Source organism: Mustela nivalis (genome assembly GCF_964662115.1).
Source record: "Mustela nivalis genome assembly, chromosome: 12".
Lineage (NCBI taxonomy): Eukaryota > Metazoa > Chordata > Mammalia > Carnivora > Mustelidae > Mustela > Mustela nivalis.
In genome coordinates, this window is record NC_139031.1 from 829455 (window position 1) to 856151 (window position 26697).

At 55.1% G+C, this 26697-nt stretch overlaps 1 protein-coding gene across 3 annotated transcripts in view; it reads left to right on the plus strand.

The window, feature by feature from the left end:
* PTPRN2 (protein tyrosine phosphatase receptor type N2) overlaps positions 1-26697 on the plus strand; it is a 684967-nt gene that overhangs the window by 276726 nt on the left and 381544 nt on the right. For 2 of the 3 annotated variants that reach the window (XM_082692928.1, XM_082692930.1), the window contains exons 7-9: positions 9148-9354; positions 10896-10936; positions 13765-14144. In XM_082692928.1, the coding sequence (XP_082549054.1) occupies positions 9148-9354; positions 10896-10936; positions 13765-14144 (628 nt within the window). The remainder of the gene's footprint in view (positions 1-9147; positions 9355-10895; positions 10937-13764; positions 14145-26697) is intronic. The other variant, XM_082692929.1, reaches the window with a different exon arrangement.

A 26697-nucleotide genomic window follows, 5' to 3' on the forward strand; every position in this document is an offset into this window, starting at 1 on the left:
TCTCACATTTGATGTAAAATGCCTAAAACCTTTTATTGTAGCTCATCACATGCTGTGGGGTCAGCAAGTAGTCTACTCTTTCCCAAGGTGGAGGAGAGGCAGGAGCCGGGCAGGGGAATCTCTGGGTATCAGTCTGTGACTTAACACAGCAGGAAGATGGCTCCTCTTGTCTTGCCTTCTGATCCCACCCCATCTGTCCAGCATCCTTGAAGTGGACACACCTGAGTGGGTTGCTCAGCTGTGCGGAGAGAGCAGCTATATGTGACCAGGATCCTGACTCTGCATTGCCCCAGTCCCATGCCTTCCTCCTTGCCTTAGAGATGGCTGTCCTTGGCTTCTGCACCAGCAAAAAGTCACTGTTCAGATTTCAAAGGAACCTGCAGAGTCTTCCACTCTGCCCCCACATGACAAGTATGTTTATCGGCATCTTGGGCAGATGAACTTTCAGCCTTCCCTTAAGTACCTGTGACCTCATTGCTTCCCTGGGAAGTCCATTCCACAAGAAGCTTCATGTGTTTTCTAGAAAGTTCTTTATATAGAGAGTAGTAATGAGTTGAAATCTGTCTCTTTTAGATGGACGGGTGGGTAGGGCACCTAAAGATAACTTACTGCGACCATCATTCCTGTCAGTTTCCACCAGGAAGGCCTCCTGGAGGAACACGGAACAAGTGCACTCTGCCGCCTGCCACCCTCACATACAATGTCATCTTCCTGCCTGCCACATTTCCAACCCCAAAACTCTGGGTTATTGGAGACCACTGAATCTGGTAATTTGTGTCTTCCAAAGGCATAGAGTGGGGTCTTGGGAAAGAACTGAAGGGTCAGAGGCTTCTTTCCCTGTGAGATGTGAGGATGTCAGTGGCCCCCACACCATGGAGCTGGGATCTTGAGTCCCCAGGGCTCTGTGGGCAGTGATTGGTTTGCACGTGAGCACGTGAGCATAAGCTGCAGCTAAGTATTAACCATGCACACCTGGTCCTCCACCAGATAGAACTTGGCTGCTAAGAGGAAGTTCAAAAGCTCTTGCCATTCAGAGAGGATTTCTATGACTGGGATCCAAATGCTCCACTGGTTTAGCCTATTTGGCTGATGTAGAAAAAAATTCAGTTAATATTCTTGGCCATTCCTGGAAAGTTTTATGTTCTAGGCTGGTATTTACCCTCCAGCACATGCCCAGTCCACCTCCCCTTGTCACAAGTTGGTCAGTTAACATTATGAGTGTGAGGATTCATATTAATGGGAATTTCAATGAAACATCCTTTAGAAAGCAGTTTGTCAACCCTGCCACCAACTGAAGTGACAGAATTAATGCCAAACCTAACTTGACTTTTTTGTTGTTGTTCTTTGTCTCAGTGTTACATGTACTAGAGAGACTGGGTGATGGTGATGTGATGACAATGATGATGGTGATTGTGATGATAGTGGTGGTGGTGATGATGATGATGGTGGTGGTGGTGATGGTGGTGATGGTGATTGTGACGATGGTGATGGTGATGCTGGTGATGGTGATGATGATGATTATGACGATGGTGCTGGTGATGTGATGTGTGATGGTGATGCTGGTGATGGTGATGATGGTTGTGGTCATGATGATGGTGTTGAGGTGATGATGATGGTGATAATGGTGATGATGTGTATTTCGACATGACTAAATTGTGTACTTTCATACACTCATGGTGATAAAGACATTTAAGAACAAGAGCTGTTACACGTGAACCACATCTTCCTTGTTAAAGCAGTTTCATAGTGAGGTTATCTGTACAACACTGCTTGTCCTCTAAAGCTTAGAACGTTTTGTCTGGGGGACCCTAGTAAGACATATAATTTTGGTCGGTCATTTGCAGCAGTCATGCTTGCGAGTTGATCTCCTACTCCAGGCCTTACATATTTGACGTCCTGACATTTGTGTAATTGCTCTGCTAGAGTCCACTTAGAGCACTGAAAGCTGCTTAAAATGTCATTATAAGCTGCCCGGGTCTCAGAATTATATGGTGCTGTTGATGGAACAAAAGAATGTTCCACTTTGATGCACGTGGTATTTGATTGTGCTCTGAGCTGTGGTCCCTCTTCAACCCACCAGGGCTAGCTGGGCTTTTTAAAAAGGATCTCTTGATTCATGTTCATCTTCACATGATTGACAGTGGGTGCCTTTGAGATAACTCGGTGTGGTTTACGGTGGTGGCATGGAAGATGATTTCTGACATGTGTTAATTGTTCTCATTGTTAGCGGGGCAGTCACTTTGAATCTGCCATTGCGTGCTGAAGGTTTGTTGTGGTGGTGGTGAGAATAATAATTTTTTTTTTTTTAGTTATTTTTTTACTAATGAAACCTGAAAAGTTTCTTTTTTGGATGAAAGGAGATAATTCTAGGAATTATATTTTATTATTCTGTTTTGAAGGTAGGTATTTCTTATTAGAGGCATTTTAAGAGACCCAAGGAAAGTCTCTCCTGTGCTCTGATCTTTTTCTTAAAGAACTTGAGTTTTATCATGTGGTGATCTGTTCCTATTCTTCTCCAGATAATGAGAACAGACTGAAGGAAGCTGAAGAAAAAAGATATATGGTAACAATAAGAATTTATCTGAGTTCTTAAATATTGGAACAGATTATTGGAAGAGGGGCACAATTTTTCTCTCACTGTATTGATTATTAGAAATATGGTCGAACATCTGCACACTATTTTGTTATCATAGTAAACCCTTCAAGTGGGAATTATTGGGTTCCCACCTCCCCCATCTTCCATACCCTGGATTGTTTATCTGTCGCCCTATCAGCACCAGACATTCTATGTGTTTTCAGTCGCTTATTTTCTTTCTCTTCCGATACGGATGAATGCTTCCTGAAAGCCAGGGCTTTGTTAACGGCATTATTGCTGCACCTAGAAAGTAACTATGCATAGAAAGTGTGCAGGGAAGCAAGGAAAGAATGGCGGGAGGTGGGCGGGAGGAAAGGGGGCGTCTCCTGAACACTTCTGTTCAAGTTCAAGGGCCTCTGGGAGGCATGAATCACTCACTGATCGTCAGTCACCTTAATGAGACCTGGAATGAGTCTCCCATACTGTGAAGAGCACAGAGAGGCTGCCTGAAGAGCAACCTGGGGGGCAGGGGTGATGTGGGGGCCAAAGGGAGGGGGCATTTGGACATATGGGGACAGGACTAAACCCTGGACTCCTACACAGAGGACAGTCCAAGGGAGTGAGGGATACAAACATTGCCATACCTGAGAATCTAGCCTGCCCCATAGCTTCATCCGAGGCCAATTTGCTGCGAACCAGGACCTGAATAACCACCGTGATAGTTCTTGTGGCCCCTTCGCATGGCTGTTCCAGCAAAATAATCCCATCGGGTTGCAGTCCTATATCTGGAGACAGTGGGAGGCTGGAGCCTGGGGCTCCAAGAGGAAACTTTCTGGTGGGGTAGGCAGTCAGCCTTGACTCAAGGGCTTAACTTACGATGAATGTCACAGGGGAGTAAGTGACATCCTCTGCCCACTGAGTGGTGTGGGGCAGGGATTCCAGCTTGTGAAGCCCCGTTAGGATGGACGCCTCCGCTCTGCAAGACGGGCCTGGGTGCAAAGCCCTGGTGAGCCCAGGTGCTTCGGAATGCAGCGTTTCCGCCCAGAGATTTTTCTGGTGAAGTTTGCGTTCACCGGAAATACATTTTTGATTCAACACTCATTAAACGTTTCTCGTAAATGTCTCAATACACTCTCTGCCTTGGTGAATGTCTGGGGGCATCGTGACCCCCCAAAAGGACCATGCATTTAGGGTGCAGCACCGTGCTGTGACGGGCCTTGGCCAGCTGCAGCAGGACTTCGACTTTTAGGTGCCTTTTTCCACGTTCTGTGCCATCGTTGGAGTGATGCAGGACACTGAAGTGGGTGTGTTTATACTGCTAGACATGAAAGACATGAGATGTATTTTATTGATTTTTCTATTTGAAATATATTCTTGAAATTTTTAACGAAAAATTTTTGCTCAGGGTAATTCAGAACCCGGAATTACATGGTAAGATTTTTTGAAAGACATAATTTGGGTTTATCTTTCTAAAAAAATCAGTAAGGCCGTAAATTAATTGGGTCGCCTTCATTAGAAATTATAAACAAGGAGAATTTTTAGATCATCTTTAGCAAAAGTTAAGCTTTATATTTTTATATTTTAAAAGTTTTATAAGTGACATTTGTCAGATCTAAGTTTGTCAATGTAATTGTTGATTTCTGAGGGTAAAATGTAGGGAATAATTTACAAGTAGATTTTTTTTAATGGTATGAGTATCATTTATTTACAAGTAGATTCAAATTTTGGAGGCTGGTTGAATTGCAGGAAAACATTTGCCTAAGATAGGGTAATAAGTGACAGTTTGAAAAGCATGTCAGCTCAAATACTTGCCTGTTCTGGAAGAAAATGCAGTGGCTTCTTGAGTCATGCTGTCATTTGATGTTCTTGCAGGGTCTCTATGGTTGGTCTGTCCCAGATGCTGAGTTTGCTTAATATACTATCCAGTGGTCTCTGGCTTCTAAAACATGTTGATATGTTTGTATCAATCCTGTTGTAGCTCTGCAGCCCCCATGCCGTCAATTCTGTATCCTTGTAGCAGCTAGTGAAGCGAACAGCGACCGGATGGACGGGTGAATGGGAGAGTGGACGGATGGATGGGTGGGTGGAAGCTTGGATGATTGACGGGTAGTGGGGGGAGGGGTGGGTGGATGGATAGTGGGTGGGTAGGTGGGTGGGTGGCGTCCGAGGTCAGCCTTTAGTGACTGAGGTTAACGTTTTTTTAAATGAGCCTTAATACTTTGTCAAGGAACCATCTCAGAAAGCAAATGTTGAGCAAACTGGGAGGCAGTAGTCACCTTGAACCACCAAGCGTGCTGATGGGCAGGGGGCGTGTTCTTCACTTACAGATTATGCGGAACCGTAGCCAGAGCTCACCATGGAAATGTAAGCCCGTGTATCTACGGTGGATTGCAAGGGATAAAAAACAATGGAGGGTAAATGATTCGTGACCATCACCTCACCCTCGTGACAATAGGTACAGTTGTTAAGCCCTTCATGTGCGCCCGCCACTGGATAAGTGATGCACATGCCTGTCTCCCTTGTCCCCATAACACAGGAGGGATTGAGCACCGGGGAGATTAAATGACTTGCCCAAGGCCACACGCAGGGAGTACTAGCAGGGAGACACGTCCATACCCCTGTGGCCCAGCTGTGGGCCTGCAGCCCCGTCGGCTCTCAGCTTCCTGAAGCGCATCTGGGAGGCGCCGTAGTGCACTTTCTCCTTCGTGACAGCAGCGCACGCCCCACTGGGGAGAAGTCCATATTCCTTCATGGGAGTTTGGCCTCACAGCTCAAGTGACATAGTCACTGATGAGAATTTTAAATGTGTCTTTGGAAACCAAAGTCTCAGCCACAGTTATAGCCAGTAAAGGAGAAACCTCTCTGGATTCTAGAATTATGTGGCCTGAGAAAGTGGATGAGAAGCCACTGCCCACAGCCGTGGGGTTCGTGGCTGACTCCAGGCAGCTCCTGGGCTAACGGGTCCGCACAGAGAGCAGACACGGCCGGGCCCCGTCCTCCATCTGCCTCAGCCGGCGAAGTCTCTGCTCGCTGTCTCCTCCCTTCTGGGCCAGCCGCTGTGCCCCTCGGTCCCACAGAACCCTTCCACGTGTTCCCCGTGTCCTTCTGTCCCTGTGTCCCCCGAAGGGTCAGGTCTGTGTGCAGTGAGTGAGTGGGTGTGAGTGACACCATTTCTGTTGGGATTGGTCCTCATGGTCACTGTGGTGAGGGAAGGTTGCTGGGGCGGGTTTGGTGAGTGTGGGTCCCTGCAGACCTTCTCCTTTGAGAAAGTTCGGAGCACTCGCTCCGCGTATGCTGCTGCGAGGGCAGGTGAACCCTGCTTTATCGCCAGGTATGCTGCCCCTGGACGTTTCCTGCGCATCTTCTGGGTACAGCGGCCGCTCTGAACCCAACGCCCCCGCGCCCATGGGGTCTGTTTCCAGCGCCAAGTGAGAGCTCTGTGGCCGGCGGGCGGGCCGTGGGAAGGGGTGGTGACATGAGACTTGCTGAGATTCGGGCCGAAGAGAAGAGGTGCCTGGAGGGGAGGCAGCGGCAGGAATCCAGCCCGGAACGTCGTGCTCACGTGCTGCCTGCTGACCAGCTGCGGCTGGGGAGAGCCCCTGCCCATTCTGAAAGCTGCGGCGACGGGACGTTTGTTCAGGACAGCCGCGAGGGCCGGGCCGCGCGTGCACCTTCCATCCCGGGCGCAGCTCGCTCTGCCCCGTGGAACAGCGCGCGCCTTACGCCGGCGTCTGAGGCTGTTTGTGTGGGATCGCGCCGATCTCCAGCCTGCTGGCCCTTCTGCGTCCGGCAAGCCTTTCTGCATTCTTAGGTATGTTTTGTTTATGGGGAAGTGAAATCAGTGCAGGAAGTTACTTCTGCATCAAGCATTCAGCCGCTGACCATCTGGGACTGTGCGAGGCTCTGGGGCGCGGGGGAGCAGGACGCCTTCTGTCCGCCTTCCCTTTGACCGCGAGCGGCCTCTGTTAGTCGGGTCAATGAGGCCACAGGCATCAGAGCATGAGGAACCTGTGGCTGATGCCGGAGCTGAGGCCGGGGAGGTGCAGAGATGTCCTGGCCTGTGTTCGTGCCGCCCTGCTTCTGTGTGGGCCTCACAGGGCCCCGCCCCTGCTGTGGGAGCAGTTAGTCTGGTCGCCGACTGCCAGGGTGGACAGCGTGCACGACGCGCTTAGTGCTCTCCCAATTTCAGGCCCCCTTTCTGACTGCGGGGCCAACCGCGCCTGCAGCCCCATCTCAGAAACAATGACCGTGGAGACCGTAGCCCCGTCGACCCAGAAGGCATCCGAGGTGCCCAGGGAAGTCTGGAGTGGACATGGACAGAAAATGTCTTTGAAAAGCAAAACCAAAATGATGGCGGTGACGCTTGCCTGGCAAGAAGGAGACTGGGGGGGAACGTGGGGCGGCGCACGGGACCTTCGGAAACAGTCGCTTCCTTAGGGCCATGGGGCAGGAGTCCCCTGGAAAAGTCCCCTGGTAGGCTCGACCTGCTCATCTGGGAAAGCCGGTGAGTCTGGGGCTCGAGACCCTCCTATCATGCCTTTGTCATGGACAAGCTGGCTGGGACCGGGCGAGGCAGTCTCCTCCATGGGCACGACTCCGAGGTGGAACCCAGGGGGCGGCGGGGGCTGGCACAGCGTTCTGGGAGCTTCTGCACGCAGCTCAGACTTCACAGCCATGGCTAGGTGGCCTGGATGTCAGCACCTCAGGCGAGCGGCGGGTTTGGCGGGGCTGCTGTGCAGCCGGGCTGGGGTGGTCTGCCTTCTCCTGCTGGCTCCTTGCTCATCGCACGGAGCAGCCGTGACCCGCTCTCTCTGGACAGGCGTCAGCGCGAAGCACCTGCCGGCTGGGCCTGCTGAGCCGTGGGTGCTGAGAACTTCTCGTGTCTGTTGGCGGGCAGGAGCTCCCAAAGGTGGATGCATTAAAAAACCTGAAAAGCCTCAATTTCTTAATTTACAAGAAGCAGAAAAGAGCCCACAGCCCACTCAGTTCAGAGCACGGCCTCCATGAGGCCACGGAGAGAGTGAACTCTCCCTGTGCCTGCGACCTCGGGGAGCAGAGCCACGACAATGACCGTCATGCCTAAACCTGCACTTGGAAACTGGATGCGTCACCACTGGGTACTCAAGAAGCAGCAGTCAGGGCTCCCCGGGTCAGAGGCAGGACTCCATCGGACGGTGCTGTTGCTGAGGGAGGCCTTGCCATCCGGCACTGGATGCCGAGCGCCCAGACGAGCGAGAGCGGACGTGTGGCACCCGTGACAACCACGCCAGCAGCGCCCCTCACCCTGGGCAGGGACACGGCAGCAAGTGTGCTCACAGGGGTCAGCACAGCTCCAGGAAAATGCACGTAAACCATAGCAGCAACCTGTTCCGGTGACCCTGGGGTGCCGCGCGGTTGACCCCGACGTCCGTTAACGCGCTTACTTACCCCGTCAGCGGTCATGGCCCCGTAGTGGTGTTAAGAGGAGGACAAGTTCCTTCGTCCCAGGACACCCACAGAGTTGCCCCTCGGGAGCTTTTCGGCGCTCCCACAGGCCTGCGTTTCCCGCCGCCGTCACTCGGGGGTACGTGTCTGCAATCTGTTGGCGGCCGGTGGGCTTAGCTCCTCGGGTGACCCGACACGTCTCTCCCTCACCCTCTGGCCTGGAGGGTCTTTCCACTGGACATAGACGTCTGAATGAAAGGTTTTTCTTTTAACTCTTCAGATACGTCATTGGATGTGTGTGATCAAATCTACAATTACCAGCTGAGTCAAAAACCTCATTGTCACCAGGCACGTGGTGTCACTCAGGCCCTCTTCTGCCTGAGGTCCGCCACGGCTGCATCCCGCCACGTCATGCCTCACGCGTGTCCTTGCCCGTGGCTGTGGCGAGGGGCCTCACCTTCTCTTCTCAAGAGATGCCACTGTGTGGCTCTGTGTCCACTCTTCTTGGGGTCTGTTTGGTGTCTTGGCTTTCGAAGTTAATGCAGTCTGGGGGAATTGCTGGAGGTTTTTCCCGGTTAGTGTTTTGGTCCCTCTCCTTCTCGCTTCCACTTGGAGTCTCTTGTGCCTGAGGTGGTGCTGCAGGTTGCCCCGTTTCCACTCAGTCTTTCTCAATTCTTTTTTTAATTTTAAAATAAAAATTTCATTTGTTTATTTGAGAGACAGAGAGAGCAAGAAGGTACGAGCAGAGGAGCAGCAGAGGGAGCAGACCCTGCCGAGCAGGGAGCCTGACGCGGGGCTCGGTCCCAGGACCCTGAGATCATGACCTGAGCCGAAGGCAGACGCCTCACCAGTCGGGACACCAGGCGCCCCCTTTTACCTGTCATTGAGAGGATAATAGTTTCTGTTACGTATCTGGAAATTCACTAACCCGTTGCTCTCCGTTGCCCAATCTGCGGCTCGACCTGTGACTTTGTAAATCGTGAGTGCTGTGCTCCCCACGCACCGAACTTCCGCTGCTCCTGTTCAATCCCAGGTCTCTGCTGAGCTTGCAGGGGCCCGCGCTGCCCCGTTGGGTCACTGCCACCTCGTTCTGGTGGTGACTGCCTCTCCCTGCGTCATCTGTGCTTGCCTTTGTGTGTGTCCCCCAGAAACACTCATCCGGAGCCTCTTGAAGGACCTGGGAAGGCAGCCGGCGGAGGCCCTGAGCCCCCTGGAGCTCGGCGAGATGGCCCACATGGTTGCTGCCGCCGTGCAGGGAGCAGGTGCCGACGGGGAGCTGCGAGGAGCCGAGAAAGGAGCCGCAGGAAAGCCGAGAGAGGCCGGCGTCCGCGAGCAGGCCGGGGACAGCGGGGCAGGTGAGCCTCCCAGCCCCGGGGCCATGGATGCCTGCGGGTTCGCGGTGCGACGAGGCTGCAGAGGCCCGGCTCGCCAGGCTGGTCAGTCTGCCTCTGCGGCGGAGACGCCGACTTGGAGGAACGGGTTTTATCTGTTTGAACTTTGCCTCTGAAAGCTTTCTGAGCAGCCTCAGCCTAGCCAAGCAATTGTGTGGAAAGGCAAATTGCTCTCAGTGCTGAGGCTCGGAGTTAGAAAAAACCAGGAGAGATAGAAAGTGTTTTTGTCTGGATTCTGCCCGTGAACAGAGTCAAATATTTGAATAACACAGTGAAAAGGCTTCATCCTGCTTGAGGCTCACATCCGCCCTCCCAGGCTGCTCCAGGGAGAGCCAAGAGCTCCCCCCGACTCTCCAGTGTGTGTGTGTGCATGCACACAGACACACATACAGACACACACACGGACACAGACACACACACACAGACACATACAGACAGACACACACACGGATACACACAGACAGACACACACATGCAGACACACAGACAGACACAGACACACACACACAGACACATACAGACAGACACACATACACACGGACAGACACACACACATACAGACACACATGGACACACACAGAAACAGACACATAGAGACACACACACAGACATACAGACACACACGGACACACACACACAGACACACACACACATGCAGACACACAGACAGACACAGACACACACACACAGACACATACAGACAGACACACATACACACGGACAGACACACACAGACATACAGACACACACGGACACACACACACAGAGACACACACACAGCAGCTCCCCTGGTGACTGGACGTACCCGTGTGTGCTTCTCAGGGTCACTGGAACCACACGGAAGCATCTGATTCCATGCCTTGGACACAGCCGACACACAAAACACATGTGCCAGAAACACGCATAAGGAGATGGTGTCTCGTCTTCTGTGGGCTGGGACCCAGGCTGGCTCAGAAGCTGGCATCAGGGCGCCCAGAGCTGAGGGAACCGGTGCTCCGCAGGACAGGGTTCTGTGTTAGGCAGTTTTGAATAAGCAGTGGGTGCCTCTCGGTGAGGGGACGGGGGTCCGGAAGAGGCCTGGGCACCAGGCTTCGTGAGTTCACGAGTTTGGGGCTTTGGGCATTGCTGGTAGGATGTTTAGGAAAGTCATGAGCTCTGGGGACAGCTTACCGTGAGGTGGTTGGCGTAGACGCCTTCCTCTGCTTTTCTGTCGCTGGTAACTGCTTCTAGCACTGTGGGATTTTCTTGCTGTGCTAGACTCTGAGGATGACACACAGATCCCTCGGGCTGGGGACACAGTTCATGACCGAATTCACGCCCGTCTCTTAGCTAACCCTTCCACGTTCCACGGAGCTTACGGAACACCGATACCATCCTCCGAACAGGAGAGGGTCACCTTCTAGGCGAAACCAGGCTGGTGTCATCCTGCCTGACCCCCTGTGACGGACGCTCCGTGTCTGACCGGGTCCGGACGAGGGTTCTGATGATGCTTGTGTCTTCCACAGATGACCGCGGGCCGGACGGCGGAGGTGGAGCTGACGAGGAGGTACGGTGAGGCGTCTCTACCTGTTCGGCTCACCTTAGCTCTAGAGCTGTGCTGGGCGTCTTTCTGGTCATGGTTTGAGAACACAGACAAAGCACAAAGTTTTGTTGTTCTGTTTGTTAAAAGTCTGCTAATCCCAAAATTGGGAGAAAGTATAAAGAGGGCATAAAAAATTGTGGATATTTTGGTACATACTAATGTCTACTTTCAGATCATACAGTAACATTTTCCCATCGTAGAAATCTGGAAAATACGGTTAATACAAACTAAGGAATGAATATTCCTTAGAATTTTCCTACCTGGGGCTACGGACTGGATCCTTGGGGTCATCCCACGTGTGGTTCCCGGGCTTCATTCAGCGCGGACCTCCAGAGGCCCTGGGCCATCAGCCCTGCCCGCCCGATACGGGAGCCGCTGGCCCGGTGTCCTTTACATTGAAGCTTGTAAAGCCGAAGCAGATCAAAATGCTGTCCCTCAGTTGCGCTGGCCCCAGCGCCCGTGTTCCGTTGTGAACCGTGGGCCGGGTGGTTCGGAGAATGTGCGGGTCGTGGCTGGAGGGTCTCTCGACCGCACGGGTGGGAAGGGCCGTCTGAGAAGGGCTCAGTCACGGGTGATGGCCCTCACGGTGGTTTGCCGGCCTTTCCGGCTGAAGAACATTCGCTCATTATTGCAAGTCTTACGGATGCAGAAAATCAGTGTGGAAACCATGACAATGGCTTTAGGTGGTTCTACGGAACCCTTTTCTGTAGAGTGGAAAAAATCATTTTGGTTAGTACTTCTGTTTCCATTTTATTTTCGTGGCTTTTGGTTCAATGCCTGTTAGCAAGTAGCAAAAGAAAACATCCGCAGTTCTCTTAAATGTCCGTCAGAAACGCAGTTAGCGGGGTGCGGGGAGTCGTGGCTCTAAGAATGCATCTTGTCAGTGGAGGGGCGTGGACAGGGGGACGAGTGCAGCCAGAGCCGGGCTGCGGGGTCCGGACCGTGCACACCTCAGCCCCCGTGGGTCCTCTCAAGACCCCAGTGTTCGCAGGCTCCTACCTTTCCTTCCTGAACAAGTCGAATTTTGATTCATTTCTCTGTTACTGGGGGTACATCTTCAAGCAATTTTTTATTTTCTTTTTTAAGATTTATTTGAGAGAGAGAGAGAGAGAGAGTGCACAGATGGAGGGGGGAAGCGCAGGACTTGACCTTAGGACCACAGGATCATGATCTGAGCGGAAGGCAGACGCCCAAGGCCTGAGCCCCCCCAGCGCCCCTCAAGCAGTTTTTTTCCCAACAGGCATCTGAGTGTTGTGTTCTCTGAGCTCTGACTCGGAGCACCTTCTGTTTCCTCCTCTCACGGAGCATAGTCCAGCTGAGAACACCATTCTTTTTCTTTCGAAAGCTGGGGGACAGGGCTCCAAGCCCTCCATGGTCACTGAAATGCTGTGTACTGTCACCATTCAGGATCCAAACTTGAGCAGATGTTTTTTTAACAAAATACTATTTTCTGTAGCTATTTCAAAACACAAAGGAAAACTTCTGTACAATTTCTAGTCAACAATGGAATAAGTATTTTCCTTTATAATTCTTCCTTAGTTTCCTAAAAAGCTTGAGTTTCATACACGTGAAGGAAACCCACTTTTCATCCTTCTGGCTGGTACAACGCTGGAGCTTTCACGGTGATTTCACAGGAAGCAGGAAACCCCTTGCCCACCGGGAGGTGCCCTGGGCTGGGCCCTCCCTTCTTGGGCACCAGCAGAAGCGCCAGGAGGGACCACCGGCTTCTGTGGGAAGCCGGACTGGGGTCCCAGAAGGCCGTGTGGCCCAGTGGCGGCATCTCCGACGCCAGCGGGAGCGACACAAATTCTGGACCAGCCAATCCCCGCCTTGCGGGCGTCGGGCACGTGATTAACCTCTGTAAACCCCAGAGTCCGCCGACCGGAGATGAAACTAGGGCCGCGCTCCCGGGTTGAGGTGGTGATGAGGGACAGCGTGCACCGAGACTGAGCACAGCGCCTGGCGCATACTCAGGGCTGAGCGTGTCAGATGACATCTGTCTGTCGGGACGGCACTTAAGTGGCTCTTGCCCAGGAAATGGGGTCAGGATGGGCACGCCTCGGCTCTGAGGACCGAGGGTCCCCCAGGAGTTTTGAGGCTGCGGGGCATGTCCCGATGAGGCTTGCGCCTGACGTCTCCTCTTCCCTGTGAAAGTGGGGCACGCGACACCCCTGCACTGGCATCACGAGGACCTGGGAGTCCACGTGGGTCAGGGTCCGGGACAGGGATCAGTCAATGCAGCAGCACGGCCATCGCCAGGCGCCGACTGCTCCAGAGCAGGGGGGGCTCAGAACCCCACGCGCGGTCGTGGAGCTTTTGTTTTTGTTTTGTTCGTTTTAAAGATGTTATTTATTTATCGGAGAGAGTGCGCACACGCGAGTGGCAGAGGGACTGAGAGAGCGTCTCCCGCTGACTCCCCCGAGCACAGAACCCGACACGACGCTCGTCTCACCACCCGGAGACCGTGACCTGAGCTGAAATCAAGAGTCAGGCTCCCAGCAGACGGAGCGCCCCCAGTGCCCCCGATGTTGGCTCTTTTTAAAAAGACCCCAAACATGCACACTGATGTTGTAAAATCGGGCTCTTTAGGACGGTGTCTGTATGTGAGAGAGACTGACGGACAGGTGTGTGGCTGCGTGAGGCTGGTGGGTGAGGCCCTTGTCCTCCCCGGTCTGAACGTGTCCCATCTAGACGGGATCCTGAACATGGCCAGGAGGGCGCCACTCCGTCCCCGCCTGGTCCTACCTGCTGGTTCTCCTGAACGTCATCTCACGGAGCCTTCTTTCCACCAGGTCAGTCATCTGGGCCTCAGACTTGGGGACCACCTCCAGCGTCCTGGGCCCCAACTCTTTCCTGCCGCCCCCGTTCTCATGGGGCCCTTCAAAACGGAGATGAAGAAATCGGAGACCCCCAAGGTGCCCCTGACGTGGGAGGAGGAGAGTGCGGGGGTGGAGGACGTCAGGAGTCAGACCTACTCCAAGGACCGGCTGGACAGGCCGCGTCCCGCACAGCCCCAGGGGCGTGGCTTTGGCGAGCTCCAGGCCTGGGTGCCGGGGCCCTCGCAGGAAGATGCCGGCCTTGAAGCCAGAGCCCGGGGACGCCCCAGTGAGAGCCTGTGGCTGGCGGCCCGGCCTTCGCAGGAGGAAGAAGGCTACATTGTGACCGGGAATGAGTGAGTAGAGGCTCTGGTTTTTCCTCCTGGCGCCCAGCGCATGGGTGGAGGGGAGCACGTTCATTCTTGCCCATCTTTACTCGGAGGCACAGGAGGAGGTGGGCTTCCTGGTGTCACGGGGGCAGGAGGGCAGCTGGGAGCCTCCTCGTCCATCACACGGTGCTGTGACCTGTGACCAAGGAGCCCGAGCTTCAGGGGGATTCTCCACAGAACAGAGCCCCTCCTGGCTCTTGGTTCCAGCCTCATACCTGCGGTGCAGCCCGTGGGGCCCATGGACACAGCAGCCCCGGGGCATGGGGGGCTGGGGTCTGCCCGGGGTTGCCTCCCTGCTGGCTGAGACTCCAGCCGTTTAAGGTATTGGGACCCGAGTCATCATTCAGAGGGAGACATGTTCATGGTAACAGGATGCTCTTCTCTCTCTGATCTGCACGAGTCACGGGGCCTTGTTCCCACAGTGTGTGCCCAGCTGGTGATGGGGTCGGCTCCCAGCTCGGGTGCTCAGCCTAGTGACTCTGGCTTTGGACACGAGGCTGTAGATATGTTCTTTCCTCACGGTCTGTAAGCAGGGTTTCAGCGGGGAGAGCACAGCCAGCCAGCCGCATGTGTGTGTGCACGTGTGCAGGTGTGCAAGTGCACGTGCATGTGCGGATGTGCATATGCACGCACAGGTGTGGATACGTGTGTGCACGGGCATGTGTGCGGCCATAGGTGTGTGCAGATGTGCATGTGTGAGTGCATGTGTGCGGACTGCGTGTGCGCCGGCGTGTGCGTGTGCAGAGGTGCGAGCGTGTGTGTGAGTGTGTGCAGCTGTGTGGACAGGCCCACACCAGGTTCCGCCGTCGCCGGCATGCTCGTGCTCCCCGTCTGGGCGGTCCCTCAGGTAGGTCAGAAGCTGCCTGGCTTTGCTGACGACACGCCGTGTGGGAGGGGCTGTGCTGTTTCTCACGCCGGGCGCGCTCGCCTTCTTCCTGCGCAGCCCCCGGGCGCATGCTCAGCCAGCGGGCCGTTGTCGCTGGTGCAGACGGCACGTCACCGCAGCCGGCAGCAGCCGGCACCACGGTGGGACAGGCGGCGTCGTGTTCTGAGCCCACGAACTGACCGCCATTGGAGCCTGCTTGAGCGTAAGAGTCTCGCACTGTTGGTGGTGTTTTCCCTCGTGCCTTTAGAGAAGTGTCAGTGCTGATGCTTCAAGCTCGCACGGAAACACCGACTCCGTCTGCTCAGGTGCTTCTCACTGAGCCGCATCCTCCCATGTCGGGCCTTTGCCCGGGTGCGGAGCTCCCAGACCCACCGGTGCCATCAGGCTCTGGTTCTGAGGTTGGGGACCCCCCGGGTGAGTGTCTTCAGAGTCGTGCCCTACAGAGCAGTGCAAACGGGGGTGTGACAACACAGGTGCGGAGGGCACAGTTCTGCACCCTCGGGGCGAAGGCGGGACGCGGACTCCGCTGCTGCGGACGCGGCTGTTCCCACAGCGCTCCTCCTCCGAGTTGTCGAAAGCCTATGTGTGGATTCTCACTGCCTTAGGAAATACGGCTGCGTCATGCATGCACACGTGTGCCTCTGTGTGCGCCCGTGTCCGTTTGTGTTGTGTGCATGCATCTGTGTGTGGCACTTGTGTATACATGCATGTACACGTGTGTGCACTGTGTATCCGTGTATGCACACTGCATGCATCTGTGTGGTGCTTGTGTGCACCTATGTATGCGTGTGCACACATGTGTTCATGTGTCTGTGTGAATCGTGTAAGCGTGCTCTCTGTTTGCATGTGTGCACATGTCTGCACACGTGTGTGCGCACGTGCATGTGTATGCACACACATGTTCGTGTGTGCCCATGTGTGCGTGTGCACACATGTACATGCATGTTTGCACATGTGTGTTGCTGCACAGCTGCTCTGGGAGCCTTCTTTCTTGCCACCAGGATGTCAACGGTGCACAGCCCCGACACAGCAGGGCTCGTCCCCAGAGTGCGGGGAGGGTCCACTGTCGCTTTTCCTTCTGGGGTCCGGGGTCTCGGCAGCAGCATGAGGCAGGGGGTGGGTGCCCCACAACAGGGCCGGGAAAGGGGTTCCCATTGTTTGAAAGGCTCTTCCAAGTAGCAGCTTTGCATCACCATGAACAATAGGGCATGGCGCCTTTAGAGCAGGACCATCCATGGGACATCCTCCGCATTGGGGTGACTTGGAGAGGAATGACAAGGTTGTGGGCGAGGCCTGTCCTATCGGGCACTTCCGCTGACTTCCCGGGAGAAAGTGAGGCTCCTGTTGGGGTCAGACTTCTCTTCGCCTTCAGAGTTTATTTTCCTGTAGTGTTCTCCGGGGCCAGAGCTTTGGGACTCGAATATCTGCGACAAGCACGGGTCGGAGGAAAAGAATCCTGACTGTGGCTCATTCCCCTTCCTTCTGCTGCCTGAACTGGATGAGTTTTACACGATACAGACGATAGGGCTTCGTGTCGGGAATCCTTATCTTTGTCGCCACGAGACGAGGCCTCCTTCCTCTTAGAGAGCCGTGTCAGATTCCGCGGGAGCTTGGGATTCTCTAGGGCAAGTCTTCACCAGATCTCAGCTGCAGCCTTAGCAGATCAGCTATTGGCAAGAATTTGGTGCTATTCTTTAAAAAAACCATCTGGGTCCCTGCTTGTCCCCTAAGAAGGGGAAGCAGTGGGACCTGTGCCCTGTGTGGTCTGCTCGCTGACACACATCCTCCCCGTGGGGCTCAGCTTCGCACGCATCTGTCTCGGGCTGACGGACGGGGCGCTGCCTCGGGCTCCGTCTACGCTCTCCCGCTTTCAACCCCGTATGGACCCTCCGAGGCCGGCAGCAGGTTAGGACGGCCGTCCCTGTCCCCCAAGGGTGATTTTAGAAGTGTTTTGGGTTCAGGAGAGACAGCCCAGGAAGGGGAATTTGAATCCAAGGGAGCCGTTTGCATTTTGGCAAAGGAGAAACTGCATCTTACGTCTGACGAAGAATGTGGAAGAGCCGGGGCTCTCCAGGTGCCTCCGACAGACGCCGTTGCGTTTGGGGTGTCTTCCTGGGGAAGGACGTGTGCATGATGAGAAGGGGCAGAAGAGCGGCTACCAGGCCGACGTGGGAGACGGGGAGGCCACTGTCCCCACGGGCCGTGGGCAGCTTGTGCGTAGGCCGTTGAGAGCCCCACCATCCCACACGGAGTCCCTGGAAGGCCAGCTTCTGTGCCAAAGCTTTGGTGCCCTGTGCTCTCAGCCCTAGAGGGGCAAACGTGGCCGCGGCCCGGGCTGTCGGGGGCGGGTGCTGCACACCAGCGGCAGTTGGGCGGCTCACTGCCCTCTCAGGCGGCTCCCCCACGGGCAGCGGAAGAGTGGCCCTGCGACAGAGCAGGTGGGGGTGACGGCCCGGGAGCTGTGAACGGAGCCGTGGAAACCGGGAATGGGAGTCAAGGGAGAAGCTTCCAGGGCTGGGGCACCGAGACCTCGCCGGGGTCGGGGGGACATGCGGCAAAGAGAGTGGGCCTCCCACGGCCTCTGTGTTCTCAGACGGACAGGTTGGCCCTGAGTTTTCTCCAGTGTTTTTTTCTTGTAAAGCTCTTGCCTGGGACATGCCCACCAGTGATGTCACAGACGGGTCTCTGCTGACCGATGTGTCTCCTCTGTCACGGCCTGAGTCACGGCCAGCTCAGCGTGGCTGCCGCTCCCAGGCACGGCCCTCATGCGGACTCAGCCCGACGGCTGGCAAGGGGAGGGTCCTGCACGGCAGGCGTGGTCCTGCCGTCTCCTCACTGGCGAGCCGTTAGGGTTTAGGGAATCCAAGTCTGGAAGAAGTTTCTGCTGTCCGTCTTCTGAAGCTGCTCCGGCTCCCGGGGGTCGCGCGTGAGCAAAGGGAAGCCTCACGTCTGGACAGACGGTCGTCCCTTCTGTCACACTCGTCTCTCCCAGTCAGTCTCCGAAGCGAGAACCAGGTGCTTTCAGAGCCGCCGGGGCGAGGAGACTGCTTTTCCCATCACGAACTTGAAAACGTACAAACCCACGTGCTCAGGAGTGACGTGCTGTTCCCCGGAGGTCAGCGTGCTGGGAGGGAAGCGTCACTGCTGAGCTACAGGGACAGTCCCCTCGTCCTCCCCCACCTGCACACAGACCCCTGGCTGCCCGTGGAGCCCCTCAGAGCTGCGCCGGGGCTGTGGGGCCCATGCTGGTCGCCAGGAAGACGGACGGGAGAGGGGCCGGAGCGGGGCCGGAGCGGGGCCGGAGCGGGGTCGGAGCGGGGTCGGAGCGGGGCCGGAGCTGGGCCGGAGCGGGGCCGGAGCGGGGCCGGAGCTGGGCCCGAGTCATTGCCGGTTTTCCCTTCCTTGTGGGAGCAAAGGAATCGCAGTGGGCTCGCGGTCTGTGGTCGTGGCGTCTGCAGGTTTACTCTGTCCGACTCTCAGACCATGTCTGGGATGACGTGGTCGAACTTTCTGTCAGAAAGCGCAGCTGTGGTCTTCTGGGGGTCTTCCTGAATGCGACAAGTCGCTGCGACGTCACCACTCATCTCCTCCGTTTGGGTCAAGAGACACCGTGCGGTGTGTGGGTTCTTTGTCGTCTGAGAGTCAGGTGTGGGGCCACAGCCAGAGAGGAAAGAGTCACAACTGCTCATGTGGCCCAAAAGACAAAGGAAAACCACGTATTTCCAAATCTGAAGTCCTGCCCACAGAGCTGGGAGCTGTGGGGCTTGTCCGTGACGGGAATGGTGAACCGTGGCCCCAGCTGCCGCCAAGCTCCGGCCGGTCTGCGGGCGCCCCTGCCTGGGACCTCGGCTCATACTCGCTAGGCCCTGCCCTGTGGCCCCTGAAGAAGGAAGATCCCAGACCCGCCCCGCGTGGTCCCCTGTGGAAGTCGCGCACCATCAGTTTCACGTGCGCATTGTTTGCAGACGAGGGACACGCGGCTCGGCGCGCGGCCAGACTCCCGGAGCCGCAAGGCCCTGCTCCGGCCGGAGGGAGCGCAAACAGCGTTAACCGAGTGGGTCTCCGAGCCCGTGAGCTCAGACTCTCAGAGCATCATGACCCGAACGAGGCTTTTCCTGTAAACGTCCCCTCCTGACTCCGCGCTCACTGCCTCCTCCTGGGAGCCACAAAATTCCATCCTCCCAGACTCGGCAGCTCCTGGCCCCCCGCCCTCCCTCCCGGAGCTCTGCCCAGCGCTGCTTGAAGCCAGCAACCTTCCCCGTCCAGCGGCTGCAGCGGTGGCCTAAGGCCACTCCATTCTCCCAGGGCACTCCCAGGCGTCTGGTCCTCCACGACGCCGCCCTGTCTGCCCTCTGGGGCCGCCTCCCCGCCGCCCATCCCCTTGGGTATGGGAAGGAGGCCTGGAGCTCTGCCGGCGGCTTTGCCGTCTCCGGGGGCCCCAGGACCCCGCTTCCTCCTCCAGGGCTCCACGCCCCCCTCCGGGGGCGTACCAGACCAGACCACCTTCCCCACCTCCTCCAGCTGGGGACCCTCCCGACCTGGCCAGTCCTGACGCCTGCCCCCGTCCTGCTCGTGGCCGTCGACGGTGCGGGTAGCTGCTGGGACCTCTCTCGCCGGAGGCCCTGCACCCCTCCGCTCTTCCCTGGTCTGTTACGCATGCGGAACCCCAGCAGACTCCTCCGCCACCTCACTCTTCTCTGCAGACCTGGCGGTTTCATTGCCCTTGGGGTGGAGGCCCCAGCTGTGGGTTCTGCAGACTCGCCCTCTCCCTGCCTTCGCAGGCTGGTGCCCTGCCCCGCCTGCTCCTTCCGGCTCCTGCCACACGCGCAGGGCTGTCACGGCCTCGGGAGTGTTCATCCCACTCAGGAGTGTTGCCCCGCACGCACTGGAAACTCCTCCTCCTCCCCGTCTGTGGGGAGCCCCCGCTGCCCCAGGCTGCGTCAGGGCCCCTCGAAAGTGCAGCCCTGCCCCTCCTTCCTAAGCCTTCTCTCTGGCCACCGGGAAACCACTGAGGTCGCAGGGTCACACCCCCTCCCGCACGCAGATGGACGCTCCTCACAGGAGGCCTGCTCGGGCCCTTGGCCCCCCACTTCCAGGGCTGCCGGAGGGCGTCCAGGACCTGAGAGCAAGGGAGGCGGGTTCTGGGACCGTCACGACATCAGCGAGTTGAAGGAGCGCCACGAAGCGGCTTTTGGTAAATTCTAAGAAACTGGATATGCTTGAAGTGAACGTTGTTCCCAGGCAGTTTTCAGAAGTTCTGACAACACGGCTCCTCCCGCATCGGTGTCGGGGGCACCGTCGCCCCCAGAAGGAAGCACCGGTATGAAGTCCTTCTGGCTCCCAGGCCCCTGTCCTGGGACCTGCCCCCCATGTCCCCGAGGCCTTGGGCTCACAGCCGGCTTATCCCCAGGTTCCTGGTCCAACGGGCTTCCCTGGTTGTTCTGTCTCACCTTCTCCGCGAGGCAGCGGCTGGTTTGCAGCAGGTACAAGGTAGTGGCCAGGCCCGGCCTTGCCCCCCCCCCACCTGCTCCCACCTCTCCTGCTGCTTTCGGAAGCCGCGCTGTCTTGGGACCGTGTTGTGAAATGCAAGGGTCCTCCTTTCTCACAGCACCCGAGCGGCACCAGGAGCCGAGCCTGCATCAGCTCCGCCATCGCACACCAGGGCTGCGTCACAGATGTCGTCTCGGGACCCACACTAGGCACACCCAGCGCTGGCTGCCGGCCTTCAATACCTGACTCCGCAGGCCCCCTTCTGTCTCATCGGTTGGGTTTCGAGTGAGGGGTTGGATTGTGATGTCTGTTACTGGCTGGGATTCATCTTGTCTGATCTCTGACTCTGGTGGTGGACAGCGTGGAAGACACCGTGGTAGAGCGGGGGTGGGGGCCTCAAAGACCCTTCCGGGGCTTCCTTGACGAGCAGGCGTGGCCACGTCCAGCCGGTCGGCAGATGCTGGGAGAGATGATGCCAGGGAGGGGCTCTTCTGTGGTCCTGGACGGTGGTGAGCCCCTTGCCTGCATCTGATGCTCTCTGTTGTGACGAGGGTGAAATTGGTGGGGGCCAGGCAGGGAGGAAAAGGGGATGTTGAACAGCCCCGGGCATCGGACTGAGGCCAGCGCCTGGGCTTCTAACACCGCCTGCCCCATGCGCGCTTGCCGTGCAGGTCGCTTCTGCGGCTCAGCCTGGACGCCCTTGATGCACGAGGGTCCCAGAAGGTTCTGACAGTGGTGGGACTCGGCAGGCCACAGCGACCTCTGAGGGCAGCCAGGGGTCACCATCCGTGCCCGTCTCTACGCCTGCATCTCCCCATGCACACGTGCCTCTCCATGTACACGGTCTACCACATCTGTGCTGGCTCTGTCTCCATCAGCATCCGTGCGTCTACACCGGCCTCGACGTGTCTGCCTGTGCCTCTGCGGTGCATTTGCTCGTCTGCCGGGGTCTGTGTCCGCCTGCGTCAGTCGTAGCAGTGTTCACGTGTCTGTGCCGTGTCACCGCTGGGTCGGCACCGGAGCACCCGCATGTGCCCCTCACCCACTACGAACGTGTGCTCGCTCACTCCGCGCGTCTGTCTACACGACACACGCACATGTGTCTCCACATCCGCACCTGTGTCTGCCCCGATCCGCGCTCAGCCTTCACGCCTGTCTGTTGGTTTCTGCCCTGCGCTCTCCGTCTCCGTCTGTGCCCGCGTGTCTGCTTCCTCACCTTCTGTGTCCCTCGCGTTCGTACATCTCCGTCGTCGCGACTGCCGGCCCGGCTTGGTGTCGGACTTCTGTCGTTGTTGGGAAGCTTTGCTTTTCTTCTTCGGGAGAAAAGTCCAGAGCAGAGCTCTCCAGGGACCTCCAGAGCCTGCCCATGGCAACTGATTTTTGAAGAGTGTCATCTGCTTTGTAAGTCGATCTCCAATTAAATCTGTCTGAGTTAAGCCGTTTAAATATCACTGCTACATGCCAGGGAGGGAGGAAGAACAAAGGAGAAACGTGTGAGAAGAAGAGCCTTGCTAGACTGTCAACACAGAAGTCAACTGTGGATGACGAGTGAAGGCAGAAGGAAAGGGAAGAATGGGGAAAAGCGCAGCTGTGGAATACTGGGGACGATGACATGGAAAAAAAGAAGGTCTTACTAGAAGAGCTGGCCATAGGCTACTGAATTCCAGCACAGCCTCCTGGATTCTGGTGATGCGGACGTCCCTTGTAAGCTTCAGATCAACTTTGCGGCCGTTACTTCGAGCTCTGTAGTGGTCTGGTGGGTGGAAAGGAAATCACGTTCCAAAGAGAACCGCGTTTGCGCAGGGCCTTGCTCAGGAGGAGCACGGACATTTGAGGAGCTGAAATAAGGCCTCGGGAGGCTGGGGGCAGTCAGTGTGGGAGAGGCTGGTGAGGCCTCAGGGCCCAGAAAGCATCGGGGTCCTTGTCCCTAGCAGACATGGGACACCATTAGGGGATAAGCCGGCACAAGTGGTGTGGCCGGGGTCCCACTCTCTGAGATCTCTCTGCTGCTGAGTGGAGGACGGCTGATGGAAGGTGTGTACAGTGACGGGACGGACACCGGTCAGCAGGTGTGCCGGTCACTGAGGCATTTCCTCAGCTCTCTTATCCCCTTGCTGTCTCTGCCCTGTGAGGCTGACCTGCAGAATGTCATCTGGGCTATGAACTGGCCTGGACAGTCACTACAGTTCCGGACTGTTCTACCCATGGGCCTTCCGACAAGTTCCAGTGGGCTGCCCTGCCGTTCCCACTCTGCGTACTCTGTGGACTTTTTATCATGAGTGGATGTTGAGCTTCATCATGTGCTTTTCCTGCCTCTGCTGGGGTGATCAAGGTTCTTATCCTGCGCCGTGTGAATGCGGCGCGGCGCACGGATCGATCCACGGATGCGGAACCGGCCTTGCAGCGTTGGGATAAATCCCACTTGATTGTGGTGTGTGATCCTCTTAATGTCGCATTGAATTTGTTTGGCTCGTATTTTATTTATGGATTTTGCGTCTGTGTTTCATCAGGGAAATTGTCCTGTAGCTTTCTTGTCTTACGGCATCCCCATCTGACTGGCGTCAGGACGACGCCGGCCTTGTAAGGAACTGGGAAGTGTTCCCTCCACTTCCGTGTCTTGGAAGAGTTTGAGAAGGGTTGGTACTGATTCTTCTTAGGGTGGTTGGTAGAACTCATCTGCGGAGCCTCTGCTCCTGGGCTTTCTTTCCTGGGAGGCGTCTGTTCGCTGGTCCCGCTCTCTGCTTGTCCGCGTCTTCCGACTTTGCCGTTCTTCACAGTTCAAGCTCGGTGGGTGGGTGTTTCCAGGAACTTTCTCTTCCTTCTCGGTAGTTGGTTTGACAGCGTGGAATTGTTCGTGGCTGTTTTTATGACCTGTTGTAGTTCTGCGGCATCAGAAATACTTCATTTCCGATTTTATTTATTTGAGTTCTTCTTTTCCTTGGTAAGCCTAGCCAAAGGTTTATTTATTTTATTCATGTTTTCAAAAAAACAAACCAAAAAACACCAGTTCTTAGCTTCATTTATCTTTTCTATTGTCTTCTATTTCAGTCTCTGTTTCATCTATTTCTGTTCTGATCTTTATTATTTCCTTCCTTCTGCTGACTTTGGCCTTCATTTATGCCTCTTTTTCTAGTTTCTTGAGCTGTAAAGTCAGACTGGTCATTCAAGGTCTTTCCTTTTCCTCGCTGTGGGCAGCCATCACCGGGAGTCTTCCTCTTAGAGCTCTGCTCTGCATCCCACACACTTTGGTGTGTTACGCTGCCAGTTTCATTTGTCTCGGGTATTTTTTATTCTTCTTTGACCCACTGGTTGTTCAGGAGTATATCATTTAATCTCCATATATCTGTGAATGTTCCAGTTTTCTTCTCATAATTGATTTCTGGTTTCATACCATTGTGATCAGAAAAGATGCATGATATGACCTCAAACTTCTTAAATTGGTTAAGACTTGCATGTGGCCTGTCATGTGGTCCATCCTGGAGAATGTTCCACGTGCACTGGAGAAAAACCTATGTCCTGCTGCTGCTGGGTGGGAAGTCCTTCACGTCCCTGTTGGGTCCTCCTGGTCCCTGCTATTACCGTACTGCCTCTCGTCCCCCCTCAGACACTTGTTTATGTATTCAGGGGCTGCGACGGATGCATAAACAGCTACAAATGTATCTTCTTGATGAACTGACTTCTTCATTATTGTATAATAATTTTTTTTCTCTCATTAACAATCTTTGGCTTAAAGTCTACTTCGTCTGACGTAAGGTTTCTACCTCTGCTCTCCTCCTGTTTCCCTTTGATGGACTCTCTCCATCACTTCATTTTAAGTCTGTTGGTGTCCTCAGTGCTGAAGTGAGTCTCTGGTAGGCTTCATGGAGCTGGGCTTTGTTGGGGTTTTGTCCTATCCATTCAGCCACCTGTGCCTTGTGATTGGAGATTTTAGTCCATTTATATTTAAAGTAGTTACTGGTAAGTATGGGCTTCATTTTCCCATTTAGTAAATCATTTTCTGGCCGTTTGGCAATTCCTTTGCTCCTTTCCCTTTCTTTCCTCCTCTGTGATTTGATGATTTTCCATGGTGGTGTGCCTACCTTCCTTTCTCTTTCACTTTTGTGTATGCATTATAGGTTTTTGCTTGGTGGTTACCGTTAGGCTTACGTGGGGTCCCATATGTTACCATATGTTTGGAACAGCCTGTTTCAAGCTGATAACTTTGAATGTGTACGAATGCTTTACATTTTTGTATTGTCTTCCTTATTTTATCTTTTTGATGTCAATACACTTTCCATAAAACTAACGCTAAGACATTGTGTACTTAGATTTGTGTTAAGCTGTTGGCAAATATTTTTTCCAAAATTTAGAGAAATAAATACACTTCCAGTGTGAAGTATAGTCTCACCTTGGGGCTGTTGGCATATAGCAGTTTTTCACCCATTGATTTCTTACCTGTGAAAAGTTGGTGGCTGTCAACAGCTTTAGTGGCCAGTGTAATTCAGGGTTGCTGGGAACTCCAGATGAGTTTGCATGGGCTCCAGAAGCCTGTGGCCTCGGCAGGCAGAAGAATCAGTTTGGTTGCACAAAGTACCATGAGCTCACTCCTCCGTTCTGCAGAAAACTGGGTTGTATTTCCGTGCAGGAGAGAAAGGTGACTCTGAATCAAAGTTGGGATTTGAATCGTGGCAGCTCCTCTGTCCTTCCCCTCATCAGAAATGTCTTTTCTCTGCATCGGGGAGAGTCCCTGGGGTTGACGAAAGTATGACTCGTTCATAAGATTATTTAAATAGAATAAATGTCATTATTTGTTAAAAAACAGTATATGGGGACAGCTAGCATGATTGAGGAATCCCGTGAGAACCTCATTTTATTCATTGGTTTGAAATATCTCATCAAAAAAGTATGTATTAGATTTGACGGATACTGTTCTGCAATCCGTAAATCACTGAGTGCCCGACCTTTGGTGAATTTCTGAATGAATAACAAAATATCCAAAATCAGAAAATGAAACCGAAGAATCACAAACGGTCAGATCTTGAACCTGGTGTCCTAGCCGTGGGTGTCTGGTCGGCAGGACCACGTAGGCCCCTGAGGAAGCGACAGGAGCCCTGTTGCCAAAACTGGGCCTGGAGGAGTGGTGGGCCCAGACACGCCTCCGCTTAGTTAGGGTAAAACCCAGGGCAGGACACAGCCGCGACCCAGGCCTGCCCCACAGCCTGGAAGCCTGTGTTACACTCTCATAGACGAGGAATGTTTAGGTTTTGGGATTTACTGAAGGCTTGTCCTGGGGCTTGAATATTTTCTCTAATCTCAGTTTCCAGTCCTTTAAAATGAGGTTCGCGACAGTACCTTGCTCCCAGGTTCGTGGTGAGCATTCCGTGAGGCCACCGTGTGTGGGCTCAGCTCCTGGTGAGCTGAGGGAGCAAGGGGGAACTTCAAGGGCTTCCACGGCCCCTAGCATTTCTCACGCGTGGCTTATTGCCAGTCCTCCCTGGTCGGGGTGGCTCTCCACAGCTCCGTCGCCGGCTAACAACCGGTTTTCTACCTTTTCATCTCTGGCATTCCCATGAGGACTTCACAGCACCGTGAAAGCCCGCATGGCTGTGTGCAGCCTTGGAAAGCTGCACATTGTGGACAGCGGGTACGGTCGCTTGTCCTGTGAGCTTCCCGCCGAGCGAGTGTGTGAGTGCTTTGGACTTTCTCCAGTGGGTCCCGAGGGGCCCCTGACTTCACAGCGGTTCCACAGACGGAGTCACATTTTGCCGAGCCTCAGCGTGAAAACGCGTGAGAGCAGGTGGCCCAGAGCTTTGGCGAAGCCTCTTGGCCACTAGGTGTCGAGGCAGGCAGTGGTACCGAGCCACAGGCACACTTGTGTCCCTCCCGCCACGGCAGCGCCAGGCGTCCAGGCAATCAAGGGGACAGCTGTCACAGCCCCACAGATGCAATTGCATGTGCCATATCCGTCCATTGATTTTTGAGATTAACTCCAACGGCTCTCTAAGGAAGTTCAGACCATGAAATGACAGATGACGGCCATGTGTTGTAGAGATGAGATAGAAATGGCTGCGCTCATTTTGAGCACGATCAGTACCGTCTTACCAGTCCGACTGCTGACCGGACCTGCCGCTGTCGGGAGGCACCTCCGCTCCACGCTGCCGCCCG